General features: G+C 33.3%; 1 protein-coding gene across 1 annotated transcript in view; it reads right to left on the reverse strand.

The window, feature by feature from the left end:
• Positions 1-17959, reverse strand: part of ZDHHC17 (zinc finger DHHC-type palmitoyltransferase 17) — an 87581-nt gene that overhangs the window by 7860 nt on the left and 61762 nt on the right. The window contains exons 9-14 of the mRNA XM_044228990.1: positions 15841-15983; positions 14030-14130; positions 5500-5624; positions 4349-4411; positions 1580-1673; positions 456-539 (exon numbers count right to left, since the gene is read on the reverse strand). Coding sequence (XP_044084925.1) covers positions 456-539; positions 1580-1673; positions 4349-4411; positions 5500-5624; positions 14030-14130; positions 15841-15983 — 610 coding nt within the window. The remainder of the gene's footprint in view (positions 1-455; positions 540-1579; positions 1674-4348; positions 4412-5499; positions 5625-14029; positions 14131-15840; positions 15984-17959) is intronic.

Below are 17959 nucleotides of genomic sequence, written 5' to 3' on the forward strand. Positions count from 1 at the left end.
TATCTTCTAACCCTTTTAATATTCTCTAATAGGCAATAGTTACACCTTACTTTTTGAAATATTTCTAGTTCTGCGTGAAGTTAACTGCATTTTCCCAGCGGTTTGGTACTAAAGAGCACCTAGCAAAGTCACAAAAATCATTAAGTTACTAGAGTAAAGCAAGCACGTGATGTTAAAATGTGGGCGTCTTTCACCCAGAAGCATTTCAAAGACTATTAAACCAACATGTTTTTCAAAGGACACATATATTAAAACAGCTGATTATTCTGTTGCTTATACTGTATGTTGAATACATTTATAGTTCCACATCTGTTCTTCTCTTTATGGTTCATTGTAGTAAGGTGCCCCAAACCATAATTTTTAGTTAAGACTAGTCATTATCATATATTGTTAATATAGTAAGCAAAAGTATACAAACATTTGATTTCAGAAAGTAAAAAGCTAACTGTACTCACAAGAAATACAACCATAAATCATCCAGCAGATCATAAAAAGCAAGAAGAATAGGTAGCCCATAAAGTATCTATGGTTGCCTGCACCTAAAGAACAACAGAGAAGCAATTTTTTCAGCTAAGAAAAAAACAACTGGAAATGTACCTTTTGGGGATGGGGGTAAAGGAATGCCATGAATGATACAATCTGGACAATAACTACATACATTATTTATCTTACAAAATGTTCTTCAGGATAATAAATATTTTAATAAAAGTCTTAAAATAAAGGCACCTGGGTGGCTCAGTTGGTTAAGCATCTGGCCCCCCTGCTCAGCTTGGGGGGGCGCGCCCTACCTCTCCCTCTTCCCCGCTACTTGTACACTCTCTCACTCTTGCTCTCTCTCAAATTTAAAAATATTTTTTAAAATAAAGCTTAAAATAAGAATGTTCATAACTACAAAGATGTGATGACAATAATGGCGTTGATTCTGAAGTCAAGAGTCACAATGAACCAAATGAACTACAATTTTGAGTTTTACCCTACTGTTTGCTTTGTAAGGTTTAAAATAACCAATTTTATCTTATTTTTATAAACTTTATAATCCAATTTTTAAAAGGTTTCTTCTCAACAATCACGCAACCTTTGCAATGTTTCCCTGCTTCACCTCATAAAAACCCAGGGCCAGCCATCTCTTAGACCACTTAGTTCACTTCCTCACACACCATTCCTGAACACTAAGGTATATAGAGTTTTTATCTGTCATTCCTCTCTGCTTCTGTACACAAGAGCCTTCCAAATATTTCTACTGCTGTAACTTTCTCCAGTTTAACTAAAAAACAATACTATCTGCATCCTTATCGATTTCACTATTATCCAATAAAGAAAATAAAAAAGAATAGGGACCAGAAAGAATTGATAAATATCAATCTTTTCCAGAGACTTGTTTTATAGCTTTTGCCCCACTCTTTCTCACACCTGAGTTGCTGTTTGTCAATCAGAAGATTTACCGGGGGGCACAGGGGAGCACGTCTATAGTAAGAGTGTAGGAGTGAAGTTTCTACCATCTACTTTAATGCTGTACTTCATAAGTTACCTACAATAACTTAAATGAACAATGCACTCAGGAATTATTAATAAAACTTACCTACACAGTTACCCACCCATGGGCAATGATGATCAAATTTTGCTATGCAGCGGTTGCACACACCACAATGTTTGGACCTCACTGGTTTCCGTATCTGTTAATAAGCATTTTAAAAGATTACAAAAGGCATTACACTGAAGAAAGGAAAGCTGAGCATTTATTTTCTCAAAATGCAATTATGAAGAAAACAAAACTGTATTTCCAAAGGCAAAAAACAAAAACCACTTCCGTATTGTTTAACGAGATGTCAAGTGCAACAACAAAGATAAAAAGGATAAGGCCACTGTGGAATGTAAGAATGGGGTAGAACCATCACTTTATAAAAATAATTAAGAATCTAAGACCAATTTGCTGTTGTGATGAATAATACTATATTTAATTCACATCCCTCAAGTTTCTGAATAATAAAAACATCACTCTCCAGGCTTCTAAATAAAAGCTATTGTGTTAACGGTCATGACACTGGTTCTTATTTAACAAAATTAAACTGTTCCTTAGTAAAAGGAAGGCCAAATTAGAAACGAATAAAAGAAGCTTTTAAAATGCAAAATCATTAATAACATGTCTTCCCAAAGTTAACAAATCTAACCAAAACCAGTATGTGTACACCCATCTTTCTCTTTCAGTGGCTCCTGAGATCTCAAATAAAGGTACAACATCTCCTCTGCTGAACTCCATGACCCATCTAAGAAAGTACATCATGCTTACCAAGCTTAGGTAGTCCCTATTACTTCAAAAACATAAAATACATTCATTATTCAGCTCCTGACAGGCAATAAAGAGTTCATGGTTATGATGCCTTATTGTTTTCGGTGAAATGTCTCACTCTGTATTACTCCGAATCAGCCAAATGAATAAAGAGCTCATTAGAACTCATTAGTGATCTTTGAAGGGCTGCTAGTCCTAAAGCTGAGTACATGACAAGAGCTAGTTATTAAATCACGCCAGAAACAAAATTTATAATATCCTTCACTGGTCTTTCAATAAAAGCACTGCCATTTCTCCACCAGTTTGTATGAGGTTATGTATCATTCTGAGGCACTAAGAAAAAGCATCGTTTGACTATGCAGTCCTTACATGTACTAAAATGATCTGTGGACTCTTTAAAGAAAAGGCTCACTTATCCTTCACCACAGATATGAAACTACATCTATTTAGGAGAAAGAAGAAGGATGTATTAAACAAATTTTATCTCCGTTTCCACCACTCAGCTACATTTCCCCTTTGGGCAATACTTGTCAATGAATTCTAAACAAAGACAGACACGAGACTCCTGAACATGACAGGCTCCTCGTTCACTTACAGAGTAATTCATTTTTAGGAAATTCTGATTTACATGTGGCTTCTTGGGGACTTGTCTATTTATCAAAGGGAAGGATATTCATATAATGACAAATACCTCTGCCAATCTGAATTATTTTATAATAGGATATGCTCTTTTCTTTACAACTCCAAATCACCTCTCCAGAAGTACCTGGCTTATGATAATATAATAAAACATTCATGCTAGAATGATACAAATAACCTTGTTCTTGCCCTCGGATACTTATTTAACAATGAAACTATACTGAGTGACTCTATAAAGAGTTTGCCACATGGCAAACATCAGCAATGCATACTTGGCTTTGTGGAATGGAATATGTCCCAAGAACACCAGAATAGAAAAATGTTCTGAACATTAAGGTGCTAATCCTGTAAACTAGCCACTGTAAAGCACAGAAACAAAACCCTTTTTAAAGAACGCTTGACAATACAAAAGAATCCAGTCAACACCTTAAAGTTGCTACCAAAAGTAAAGCAGTATACATTTTGAATATTCAAAATTGTAACTGTTTGGTCAAGGAATGTTAGGTGGAACAACTTAAAACAATCTGTAGAGTCAGAGCTCCATTTCAAATAATTTCCATAATCCCAAATATTTCCATAATCCCAAACTAAGTCAATTCTCTTGTTATTTACATGTCAAGACATTAGTTCAGTGACAGTATATAACTTAAAGGTATAAAAGGATTGAGTTTCAGGTATGATTTAGGGATTAGGAAAACATGATTTAACTACTGTGGCAAAGTTGATATTTTTCTCAAGAATAATTATAAAAATTAACAAAATAATTAAGACACAAAACTAATATTCTATAGAAATTTGAGATCTATTATAATACAAACAGTATATTACTATACCTGATTCCATAAGTAAATGCTATTTAATTTCATTTATATCTTTATGACCTCGTTGAAGATGACAACTTTTAATATCAATGACAAAATAATGCTCAAAGTTCCATAAATCCCTCAAGACAAAGAGATAACTACTCAAATGGAACCATCTTAGAAGCCACGCTGTCTTATCTAACAGATTTTCCCACTGTGACTTCTAAATATAAGAATAAATGTTTTCTTAAAATATCGAGGAAAACAGTATTAGGGAAGCATAATAAACCTCTGATTTTTAAAAAATTTTATTAATTAATTTTTTCTTTGCTGAGTTACATTAAGAAAGAAAAAGAGATTAAGGAGGAATACAAATGAATGGTACCCCAAATCAGAAGTACAGTCAAGGTTTACCATCAGGGGGAACAAGCACACTGGGAAGAGACATTTTTTTACCATCTTTCTCCTTACACTATGGTCTAAAAGGAATGTCACAGCGGGGTCAGAGGTGACATGAAATGCGCTCTACAGAACAAACTATTCTCCTTGTTCCCCACCCCTTCTATGCTATGCTGCTGCTATGAGAAGAAGAGAGAAAGAGTAAAGAAAAAAATACTACCAAACAGGTACTGCAGAATATACTGAGGTCCAGACTTCCTGTCTCTGCAAGTTCAACTATTGTCTGTGAATTAAAAATATATATATTTTATTCAAAACTGAACAATGTTCACCAACTACAGTGCCATCAATATGAATCAATAAACATGATGTTCTCATTTTTATTTAACCAATGTTTTCTGCTTCAAATAAAATCTTTTATTAATTTACTTCTGCTATTTCATTATAATATGAATATAGAAATTTTCTTTCTTGGGTCTATGAAAATGCAACTCTGAATTTAGGGGAATACTCCTCTGAGAATAAAACTAAGTCACCCACCCTAAGAAATGTTCTGTTTAGGTTTTGAAGACTAAGACATGAAAATAAACAAGTTCAGTAAAGAACTGAATCTTCAGAACTGGATTATGTAGGACTAAGAAAACCTTACCGAACCCATTAGCAGTAATGTCTGAAGAATACTGTAAATGTAAGGGTAGCAATCTCTATGTAGGCTAGAAAAGGGGGGATTAGACCCTAAGAACCTGTTACCATTTTAGTCTACTGTGGACAGTAATAATTCATCAGTATTTGTTTTGTTTTTGGCGACTGGATAAAATAGCTCTTAACATAGTTTAACTGCCTCCAATCTAATTTAATTCTCTACTTACACAACAACTTTGGATAGTAAATTTGGTTTTCTAAAGTTCCTGGGCTTTAGATGAGGGGTGCCTTGAATTTTATATATATACATACATACACACATATATTTGTTGTTGAACACACACGTAAATACATATATTACTGAAACACAGTATCTGAAATATCACCAGTTTACTGATCCTCCAGTAACACAGTCATTTAATAAACATTTACTGAATTCATATTATTTGCTGAGGGTTTTCAGAGATGTTTAAAATGCTGTAGTAATCCCTCAAAGCAATCACAACTCTTATAAAGGAGAGAAACATGGAATTTTAAAATGTCATGAAAGTGTGAGGACAGGCATTCAGGAGTACCAAGGGTGAGCAACAACCACGCATAATCTCAATTTGGTTTGAAACTTCTTTATGTTCTAAAAGATAGTTTCTTTCTTTGTATGCTAATATCTGGTATACATCCTGATAATTTGGCAATTAAATACATGTGACTAGTTAGATTCTATCTTGCTACCTTTTTCTTTTGTTCTTCTGTAGCTTTAATAATCCCTGGGTCTGATTTCCAAGATTTTCCAAAATTGTAGAAAAGTGCAACACTATTGGCAAGGAATGGAAGATGGATAAATAAAAAGTTGAGATGTGCCTGAAGTTAAGGAATCTAAAGAAGCAATGATAAATGAGTTACTATCATAGGTAAATTTATAATCTGTATAATTTTACCACATACACACACCTACACACACATACAGAACACCTACCAAGAAAAAAATACAAGCTGATTTATCTATTATATCAAAATATATCTCTAAATTATATTCATAACTGAATATAAAAAGTAAAAATGTGATTTCTTTATAAACTTTAAACCATGTAGGATAAGCTTTCTGACACTTAAAAAGTCAGTAACACATTAAAAATTCAGTAAATACATTATTTTTAAATGATCATTATTTCTTCTGATCAAAAATGAAGGGATTTCTCATGTTCAAAGTTATAACATATTACTTTATATGCATTAAAGTCTTTATATATATGCCACTTAAGATATCACATCCAGTTATTTAAAAAACTGCTTTTTAATTCTCTTTATTGCCTTTTTTGAACACATTCAAACTGACCCTAATTTTAGAAAAGTATTCATAAACTTGCTTTAAACAGAAAGTTTCTATGTTTACATTTTTCCTAATTTATCTAATGAAAATATAAGAAAGGTACTAGGCTTTATAAATATAAATGAGTAATCAAAAATTACTTAACACTAAGAAAAATGATTTTGCTAGAGCAACACACTTCTGAGGCACAAAATATCTGAAATACTCGAATACTATTTTCAAGATTTTATGCAGGTACAAGTATCAACAGCTAAAAATCTCTTGAGAATAAAGCTGGGTAAATGTACATGCAAAGAATATGGAACCCTGGAATTTTTCAGGAGCAGGACCTTTATACACTGTAAGTTTTAAAAGGTGCTAACATGAAAATAGCTCAGGTTCTTAAAGCCTGGATTAAATTTGCAAAGGGGCTAAACAGGAGCTCAAGAGAGGACTACAGATTTAAGAGATAGGATATTCAAGAATTAAATATCAAATGAACTTACAGAATTTCTTTGCATGATCTTTAAAAGTAAAGAGATTAGATCTTTTTTTTTTTTTAAAAGATTTTATTTATTTATTTGACAGAAAGAGAGATCACAAGCAGGCGGAGAGTCAGGCAGAGAGAGAGAGAGAGAGAAGCAGGCTCCCGCCAAGCAAAGAGCCCGATGCGGGGCTCGATCCCAGGACACTGAGATCATGACCTGAGCTGAAGGCAGCGGCTTAATCCACTGAGCCACCCAGGTGCCCCGAGAGATTAGATCTTTAAATGATAGTTTGAACTTAGCTTTAGTAATAAGTCACACCATTTAATTTTTAAATTTACATACAAAAATTTACAAACTCTCCACAAATGGCATGGTTGTTTTTATAAAGGTTTAAAACAACCCTTTTTTCCCCTATAAAATCAGAAAACACTAAAAAGTACAAAGGCAAAATCAATACCTCCACAACCCGGGACAATTCCTTTTATACTTGGTAGTCTGCATTTTTAATAATTGAGATTATAGTGTTTTTATGAACATCTGTAAAGCAAGTAACACCTATTAATCAACTAAATGGTTTCTAATCTGCGTAAAATCTCTTTTCCCATGTTACAGATGACAAACCTGAGACAGAGGTTAACTAAATAGTCCAAAGTTGCAGAGTCAATTAAAGGTGGAGCTGGTATTAAAATCCAGGCTCTTTTTACCTGTGCTATTTGGCCTCTCCAGACACACTCAGCAGAAGATACTCGGTCCTTAGATATCAGAACAATATCTTTGGGTATGAACATACTTAAGGCTTGATGTATATTTTTATAAGGTCAGATTATTTCCAGAAAGATACACCAATTTAAAATCCCACTAACATCACATATTGCTTGATTACTACATTTCCATCAGCTTTGAGCAAAGAAAAGAGTTGTCAATTTTAGAAGCAAAATAATCCTTATTTTATTGTCTTAATTTGTATTTGTTTTTACGTTTCAATAGTCCTCCAATTAAATAAAGAAGTATGTGGTCATCAATGTTTTCATTTAAATGTTTATGGAATCTTTTTTCACACTAACTCTTTCATCTACTTGGATGTTATTTTGATGCCTGCTGTGAACTGCAGCTCTGATTTACTGTAATAGCCAACAAAATAAAACAAAAACAGTAAACCAGATGAATCAACTGCAAAATACCAGCAACAACTTCAGAAAGGGGACTAGCCACACTACACCATAAAATTCAACTGGAGATCAACAAAAGACAGCTCTGGTAAGGCAAGCTGCCTGGGGTAGCTCTTAATCCCACCTCCACTTGTATGAATAGCATAGAAAATGCAGATGAGAAGATAAAGTCAGAATTCTCATCAGTCCCACCCGGCCCTCTGCTGTGGACTGAATCTTGTCCCACCCCCAAGACCCCCCCACCCAAATTCATATGAAGCTCTAACCTCTAATGTGACTATTTCTGGAAATAGGGTCTCTAGGAGATAATTAAGGTTAAATGAGGTCATAAGGGTAGGGCCCTAATCCAACAGGACTCTGGCTGTATAAGATTTAAGAGGAAGAAAGAAATCTCTCTCTCTTCAGGCTGTGTGAGACACAGGGAGGAGGTGGCAGTTTGTAGGCCAGGAAAAGAATCCTCACCTAAACATAATCATGCTGGCATCCTTATCGAGAACTGTGAGAAAATCAACTTCTTTGTTTGCGCTAACAGTCTATGTTACTTTGTAACATCAAAGATCTAAACATCAAATTATTCTGCAACTTAAATAGAATTTTTATCAAAATTGCATTAGGCTTTCCACAGAACTTAAAAAAACTGATTCTAAAAAATCTAAACAAAAGAACAAAGTGCAAAAAAGCTAAAATATTCCTGAGAAACAAAAATCTGGAAAACTTGGCCTACCAGATATCATAATTTAAGACTAAAGCTTTAGTGGGAAGGTGAGGTAGGGGGAGGATGGAAGAAATAGGAGAAGGGGATCAAGAGTACACTTATGATGATGAGCATTGTGTAATATATAGAATTATTGAATCATATTGTATGCCTCCAACTGATATAACATTGTATGTTATCTATACTGTGAGGAAGGAAGTTAGGAAATTAAGAAGTTAGGAAGGAAGGAAAGGAGAAAGCTATAGTAAGAACAGTACTGACAAAAGCAAAGAGATCAATATACTGAATAGAGTACAGGAAAACTGATAAAATACCAAGGTTGATATTACAACTGAGTGAGGAAAGGGTATATTGGAGCAATGAGTTCCCTAATAAGCAAAAAGACAAACACACACACACCCTCACATCATTCAGTATACACAGTAGTCAAATACACATGAATTAAGAAATAAATTAGATATCTTTAATGACTTCAGAAACACCTGCGGATGCACACACACTCACACAAATGATACACAGAATATTTACAGCGATACTGCCAGAATTCACAGAAAGTAGTGACTGGATACCTGAAGACAGATACTAAAAAGCTGAGAGAATATTATAAGAACTAGAGAAGATACACACAAAAAACTGAAGAAGTCCTAACAGTAAACTGCAGGAAAAAACACTTAAGAAGAAAATGTCTAAGAGAAGATGGTGAAAATGTTGATTTAGCAATGTCTTCATTTTTATATGTAATCATCCCAGCTTCCATCTTCAGCTTAAGCTTAATTTAACTTAAAACCTGACTGAAGACTAATTTGGTTTTAGACATAAAATTTCTATTAGCCTATCATCAATATTTTTTCACTTACTACATCCTAAGTATAAGCCCACATCAAGTCTTAGATAAGCATTTTAATGGCTATTTTATCCCATACTACACAAAGCTAATTGCTAACTATTCCCCATTCAGAATGGATACTTACGTTGTTTCCATTTGTTTCCCTATTATAAATAGTACTACGGCAAACAGTCTTGTAAATAAATTTTAGATCTTCTCTCTGATGATTTACTTATGAATAAGTGTGTTTTTTTAAACTTTCTAATTTTACCTTATTTTACATTAATTGAAAAGTTCAATCCTTTAAAAATCTTAAATCTGCTAGTTTGATAAATCTGGGGCATTTTAAGTAATAATCTTTTTATATTTGAATAATTTTTTTAATTTGTATAATCTTTTTATATTTTTATAATTAAAGATAATCTCCTAAAGTTTTCCCCTAAAGAAACTTAGCAAAAATCCTTAAAACTACAAGAGTTTTCCAACCCAACTTACACTTCTACATCCATCAAATCTTAATTTTAATGATATCATACGTACATACTCTTTGACAACCTATTCCTTTAAATTTTTGAGATACACAGGCCTGGGCTACTTTGCAGTATTTCGCAGTACAAAGCTGCACAATTCTGCTTTGCATAACATTGATCTGATTCATATTTGCAGTCTTGATTTGCCACTGCAACCTTAGATTTCGGATCACTGCCATTTTTAGTCTTTTGTGTAAGGTTAGCCTTTCAGTGTTTAAACTTAAATCCAAATAAATTGCATCCATCACATTTTATTAAATTTAGCATTTCTGATAAAGCCTATTTTACTCAATGCCTATATATATTTTTTTCATTTTTTCCAAATCTCTCAATTTTAAAAATATCTAAGAATTGACATAGGATGTAGCAACCCAGTGTGAGCATAATGATATTCTCAGTTTTTATTTAGATTACTGGCAAGTATTCTAAATCACTTTAACCTTCAAATTTACTTTTAATATCACCTATTATAAATATGCCCAAGTTAGCTTTCCTTTATAAATCTGATTAAGTGTCTTTTTAAAGCTCTTTCTACATGTTGCTTTTCAGGAAGGTTTAAAAACTTAAAATTATGTTCAGAATATAAAATAAGACAACTGAAGATACACTGTTATCAGGTCAAAAAGCTGGGTAAGAATCTTGGTAATTACCTATCTATGTGAATTTGGGCAAGACATAACAACTTCTCTGAACCTCAATGTTTCCATCAGTTAGAAAACAGGATTAGGATTAATGTGGTTTGTTTTCCTAATGGCAAAACTGCTTGGGAATTAAGTCAATCAATAGATCTGAAACAACTATAAAACCAAAAAACACTGAATAAATGTAAGGTATATATGAGATGACAATTATTTAATGAACAGTAGAAAAGACTAAGAACTTACTTGTTAGGACAAATAATTTAGATCAATATAAAATTCATTACACTACAAAACACTTAAACTGGGTATCCTATTATGGGAAACTAAAATAAAATTTATACAGTTGATTCTTGTGCCTACTTGCTAAAATTTATTTGTAACTCCAAAATCAATACTCATGGTGCTTTTACAGTCATACACAGTTATATGCAAAGTGGCAAAAAATATAAGTCACCCTATGTACACAGTGCCGGTTGAGCTGAACGAGGCAATAGTCTGCCTACTTGTTCCAGCTCTCGTACTGTAAACAAGTTATCTTTCACGGTCGATTCTGTGCCACACTTTTTCCCTATTAGTGCTTTTTGTTGGCTATTCTGCTATTTAAAATGGCCTCCTACTGTAGTGCTGACACATTATCTAATGTTTTCCTAAACACAAGAGGGCTGTGATGTGCCTTACAGAGATAATAGGTGTGTTAGATAGCTTTGTTTCAGGCATGGGTTATAATGCAGCTGGCTGTGAGTTCAATGCTAATCAATTAGTGATAAATATTAAACTTGATATTTATAGAGAAACACATATAAAACCAAGGTTATGTACTGATGGCTGACAAAAACGTTGTGCCCAGAGATTTGCCATTTATTTTTACCCTAGGAGCAACAGGTTTAGTATTTGCTGATTCAGTGTTTGCAGCAATTTCAGAGAACATAATTAGTGCATATAATGAAAATTGACTGTAACTCTTATTTTTCACAACTGGTCTAATCAGTTTTAATTACATATGAGGAAAGTGGCAGAATCAACAGCAAAGAGGCTGAAGGTCAACAAGATAGATACTCGCTGAGAAGAGCTGCCATTTTTAAATCCATTATCTTAATCATTATCTTATATCATGAACCTTATGACTCTTTCCTAACATCCTTTGTGCTTCCATTAAAAATTATTCTGGGCTTTTACTGTTCCCTTCTTATATAGGTTTCCTGAGCACTTATCTCTGCCCTCAAAGTTTAATATTGAAAAACAGGAAAAAAAAATACAGCTCTAAAATCACATAGGGCATGGAGATCTGGTTCTTTTATAACATAGAGAAGCATGAACTTTTTTTTTTAATAATGAGAATTTTAAGTTATTTGTGATTTCATTCCACATTCCATGAGCAGCACACACATATACAAACATTCAAATAAAAGAAATCATAAATGTCACTTAAAACCTATGTGGACACAATGATCCAGTCATGCTTATTTAACATTTTTTACATGTCAGGTATGTCCTAAGTTTTATTACATTCATCTCAAGAAGTCTATGAGACAGTACTATGATAATCCCTCCTTTATAGACAAGTATAAAAACCTGATATTCTCATACTATAATTTTTATTTAAAAAATTAAATACATGCAATTTGTTCAGTGCATCTAAAAAATGAACTTTATGCCAATCTATCCTAAAGGTAGAATTATTCAAATAAGGTAAGTTAAATTGACTTGATTGGGCTGACCTTCCTTTCATAATCTACCTCTTACATTCTCAACTCCCTAGCTTTGGAAACTTGCATAGCTATTTTATTCTATCTCCAAATAAGGAAGAAAAAAAGGAAAAAACTCAAGTCAGACTATATAAAATGCTCTGGCATAAAGTTTTCATTATTTGTAATTTACTAATTTTTCTGCTTTTCTCCCCACTTATATGCATAATTAAGAGCAGATTATGAGAAGAGCAACAGTCTAAAATTATTTTGAGATGTGAATCTGACTTTTCTCATGATATAAAATTTACTGTCCAATTTAGGAAACAAAATGAGAAAATATGTCTGGAATACTAATGTCATTTCAGAGGTCAGTGCTTTTTGTAAATTTAAAATAGACGAGGTAACAAAAATAAGCACACCCGTTTTACCTAAATGTTCCAATGAGACAATTCTAATGTTTAATAGATCCTTGAAGAACAATTTTTATGTCAAAGCTTAGTACAAGGCAGAATTAGCTTGTGAAAACTGCCACATGGAAATATTTCAAAAGATACTTATGCTAAGGAAATATTTTTTAAGCACTACACTTTCTTGAAAGTAATCATTTAACACTATAAAAATGTAAGAATGACAAGGCACAATTCTATGCCTCATCTCAAAATAAGCATTTTTATTTTTCAATACTTTGTTTTCATTTAAAACAAAACAAGACAATAAAAAGAACACAATGGTATAAAATGCAAGACTGTGAAGTAAAACTAGGTATTAATTAAAGTTATTCAGAACAGTCATAAGTCAACAAAAAAGGCATTCCATTAAAAACCTATTTTATGTTTTTTATGGTAATGTTTTGAAAATTGATTTATTAACAGACATTTGTGAAACATGTGCCTTTATTTTAATAAAACAGACTGTCTTACAGATTGAGCTTTTTCTACATAAAAATGTCAAAAGTTGACCTTGGTCTTATTTCTTCGATATATACACATGCATACCACATGATTACAATTTCAACTTATTACTTTTTTAAAGCATACTACATTGAAATAATCAGCAAACATTTGAAGATACAGTACTGCGTGCCTTTCATGATGCAAAAGAGAAAATTAACTGCTACCAACCACAAAATTTAAAAAGTTTAATATTTAGAGAAAACAGTTTGATACTGAAACATGAAAATCACAGTTTAGTAAAAAAAAGGTTTCGAATAGGTGTTGTTGAATAAGATTGAAACAGACTAGCCCGTGTTTCCTTTTCGCCTTCCTTTTTTTTTTTTAAATTTTGTGTTTCTATCCCAGCCTTACCAGAGACTAGCTGTATAGATCTGGGCAAGGATAACAGCTTAACCTATTTAAGCCTAAATTTTCTCATCTATAAAATATGAAGATAAAAATATTAACATATAGGGGCACCTGAGTGGCTCAGTGGGTTAAAGCCTTTGCCTTTGGCTCAGGTCATGATCCCAGGGTCCTGGGATGGAGCCCCACATTGGGCGCTCTGCTCAGCAGGGAGCCTGCTTCCTCCTCTCTCTCTGCCTGCCTCTCTGCCTACTTGTGATCTCTGTCTGTCAAATAAACAAATAAAATCTTTAAAAAAACTAACATATAAAATGTGTATTAAATACAAAGTATTTAAGAAAATGCCCTTTAAACACTCAATAAATAATAGCTATTATTATTACTGATGTAGTCATTGAAAGCAGCTTTCAAAAGTGATCTCTAAAATATGAAACATTTGAAAACAATATTTACTTTGGTTCACACTTATTATTTTCCTAGAAATACTGTTTTACTGCAGCAAATCATTAGTTGCTCAGTCATAATGTTAAATTGTTATAACACATTCATTTAAATAACAAAAACTGCTTTAGATACGACCTTTATAACCAAAGGATATCATTCCAAAACCAGAAGAACCATGTTACATACATCCAGAATTTGGTTGCCAAATATATTCCAAGGGGCAATGCACTATGCATTGAATGATCAAAAAAGGATCTGCAAAATACAAGTTTTTAAAAAATTTGAGCTCATATTTTCTTGTAAAAATGAGTAATAATTTAAATGAAAATTATACACATTCCACATAGTTTAATGGCTTCCTCTGGTTTAATCAAAACCCAGAAATCCAGGATGCTTAAATACCAAGAGCATTTTTCATGGTAATCAATAATAAATAAGTACACAGCTGAATCAGTCAGCAAGATTCTGAAGCTCCTAATTTGCCAAGAAATAGAATTATAATTCTGTGTACTTTTCATCCTCAGAATTTCAGTCTATTCTTATTCTCTTAAATTAATAATTCACTTTAGTAATATTTAGTAATTATCATTTGGCATATTCTTCACCAAAGACAAATAATTTTGAGAAACGAGTACAAAGTAGTCCTCCAGTTTTTATGTTTCATTATTTTTCCTTACCTATACACTCTTGTTAAGCTTTTAGTACAGCTTTTCAAATAGAATGAACTGGTCAGTGTAATGGAATTGAAGGTCATTATGTACAGAATTTAGACTGGGGGGGGGAATGTGTATTAATGAATTATATTAAACATAAGCAGGATCAACTATCCATGTAGGCTAAGCAGGAAGTCTTCCTACTTATGGGATCCCTTGGTGCTCCTAGAAACACTAAACTAGAATTAAGCCTCTTCCTGACAGTTAACACGTTAGTGTATTACCAGCCATTCTCATCTCTGTGTGAATTATTTTCAGAACTCCTTTTTTTTTTTTTTTTTGGAAATTCAGGTGAAAACAAAGTACTAAAGAAACAGAGGTACATAGTTCTAGATCATAGACAACTGCCTAGGTTCAGGCAACATAAAGGAATGAGATCTAAGGATAGGAAGAAAGGGAAAGATCACAATGTTCTAAAGAAAAATGAGGGAGGAAAAAACACAAAGGCTGAGTCTTACTGCATAAGCTTTGAATCTCTCTACCTTAGTACTAAAATCAAACCTCCTTCTTGCATATTGCTTATGACCAAAGAAAATATAATTCCTATGGAAAGTTAAGCTCAAGCATTATAATTACCTAGAAATATACAGGATGTACATTACAGTTAAAGTTGAACGAGCTTAAGTCCACTTCTACTGAAAGGTTTTAAAATTGTATTTTAGCCTTAAAAATTATATGTTAAACTTTGAACAATGAAAGTACTTACAGAATTTCAACATTTCCATTTGTTTCCTATAGTTAAGGGTCTCTCATGGTTTATCTCCCTCTCTTGATTTCTGCCTATTCAGTTTTCCCTCCCTTCCCCTATCATCCTCTCTGCTGTTTCTTACATTCCACATATAAGTGAAACCATATGATACAGTCTTTCTCTGATTGACCTGGGGCTGCAGCAGGGGAGTGGGGGGGGTGAGGTAACTGGGTGATGGGCATTAAGGAGGACACGTGATGTGATGAGCACTGGGTGTTATATGGAACTGATGAATTACTGAACTCTACATCTGAAAATAATGATGTACTATATGTTGGCGAAATGAATTTAAATTTAGAAAGATAAAAGAAAAAAAAGAATTTCAACATTAAAAAACTTGAGATTTCAGGTATGTCTGCCAAAATTCTTCAACATTAAATTAAAATGTAACATGTTACATAAAGGCAGTGTTCTAAATATACAAAACATTAATTTTACATAGCAGGGTCCAAATTATATCCTCTCAGGCAGAGTTAAAAATAGAGTTAAAAACAACATACTTACTTTGAAAGAAATTGTACTGTAGCCCAAACGCCACCATACATTAGCCCTTTAATGAGCCAAGAATCAATATTTAGGTCTGCTATAAACCCAACCAGCCAAATAACTAGGAATGGAGTTCCTAGCATTACTTTCTGCCGAAATTCCTGTACAAAAAAATGAAAAACAAAAACAAAAACCAGAAAGTTTGCATGTTTCAAGTAATCTAAATGTGAACCATTGTTATCTTTGTGTAAACATGCCAAAAGAGAGTGCAATTTATTCATTCAAATATACCTACTACGCACAGCTACTATTCAAGGTGCTAGTCTCAGTCTTCCATAGACAGGCATTAAACAGACAATTTAAAAGTACTTAAGTAAAATTGTGGAAAATGAGAATATAAGTTATAGGAGTGGATGTAGATATTGATACAGAAGACAGCAGTACCACCTGTCAACACGTGGATAAACTAGAAAATAGTTCATGATGACAATACCCCACTAACAAGGCCATTGATCACTAGAGAGAGAACCAGAATGACTTGATGTTTTAAGAGCTATATTAGATTAAGAAACCTGAGAATCCTCAGCCTGAAGAAGACACTTTGAATGATATATACAAACAGTACGCTAAAACCTTAAAATGAGATAGACAATAAAATCAAATAATATACAGGGTCCCAGAGTCCAGAGAATGAAGATTATGTGCCCCTAAACACATATTAAAGCATAGTGCTTAATACCCTGGAGGTACTTCCGCTGCATTTTTGTACTGACCAGTTGTTACTAAGTCTATTTCTAAGTACAAGACCTATCTATATCTACTTCCTTATAACATCCATCAAAATTATATCTTCAGAGCAACACAAAGTCAAGTGTATTGCCTCCTCCACACTGCAGCCCCTCACAGGCAGCTACCAAGTCTCTGGAGGTACCTTAAGTGACAGAACAATGTAAGATCTCCCACCTATGATCTAACAAAGCTCAGAGTATAAACGTTACTATCCTCGCTATTTACCTTTCTGAAGGCTAAAATATTACACTTTTTTAGTGCCCCATTTATACTGCTGGCTTTCAGTGAAATAAATACTTTTCATACAAATGGCAATGTCTTTCCCACCTTAGCTACTGTAAATAATTTTCTGAATGGTGCTTAATTTTAGCTTGAAAATAATTAAACATAACTTCAGAGTTTAATTTTATGCTGTAGTAAAATAATTAACCCTTCCAATCATTTTTTTTTTAAAAGATTTTATTTATTTACTTGACAGAGAGAGATCACAGTTAGGCAGAGAGGCAGGCAGAGGCGGTGGGGGGTGGTGGGAAGCAGGCTCCCTGCTGAGCAGAGAGCCCGATGTGAGGCTCCATCCCAGGACCCTGGCATCATGACCTGAGCCAAAGGCAGAGTCTTTAACCCACTGAGACACCCAGGTGCCCCACTTCCAATCTTTTTTTTTTTTTTCATCTCTAGTATGCATGGATTTTATATGAAGACATTAGAGAAGATTTATAACTTGGAGGACAGAATGTATGGTAAAGGGTGGGTACTGGTGGGAGAGAAGGAAGATATGTCACTGGAGAAGTATTTTCTAAAATTATCTGTAATTTGCCTTGTTTTTAGTTAAGATGCTTGCTCTCCCTTAGCAACAGCCACATTTTTTTCATTATTAAAAATAAGGATACAATTTACATATAGTAGAATTCACCATCTTTTGGGCATAGTTCTCCAAGTTTTGATTAACATACACTGTATGTCAGCATGAAAATCAAGACACAGAACAGTTCTAACAAGCCCTGAAATATCCTGTTGCTCCCAGTCCCAGCCTCTAACAAACACTAATCTCTACCCCTTTATTTTTTGCTTTGCAGCAATGTCTTACAAATGGAATCATACTGATGCAGTCTTTGAAGTATGGCTTCTTTCACTTAGACAATGCATTTGACATTCACTCATGTATGTATCAGCAGTTTGTTCCTTTTTAATGCTGTCTACTATTCTACCATGGGATGTTTCACAGTTTACTCATCTCCAGCTAAAGGACTAGAGTTGTTTACAAATTTGAAGACTGTGAATACAGCCATTATAAACATTTGCAAATATGTTTTTGTGTGAACATGAACTCATTTCATTTGGATAAGTA

This window comes from Neovison vison, chromosome 12 (assembly GCF_020171115.1).
Source record: "Neovison vison isolate M4711 chromosome 12, ASM_NN_V1, whole genome shotgun sequence".
NCBI classification, from domain to species: domain Eukaryota; kingdom Metazoa; phylum Chordata; class Mammalia; order Carnivora; family Mustelidae; genus Neogale; species Neogale vison.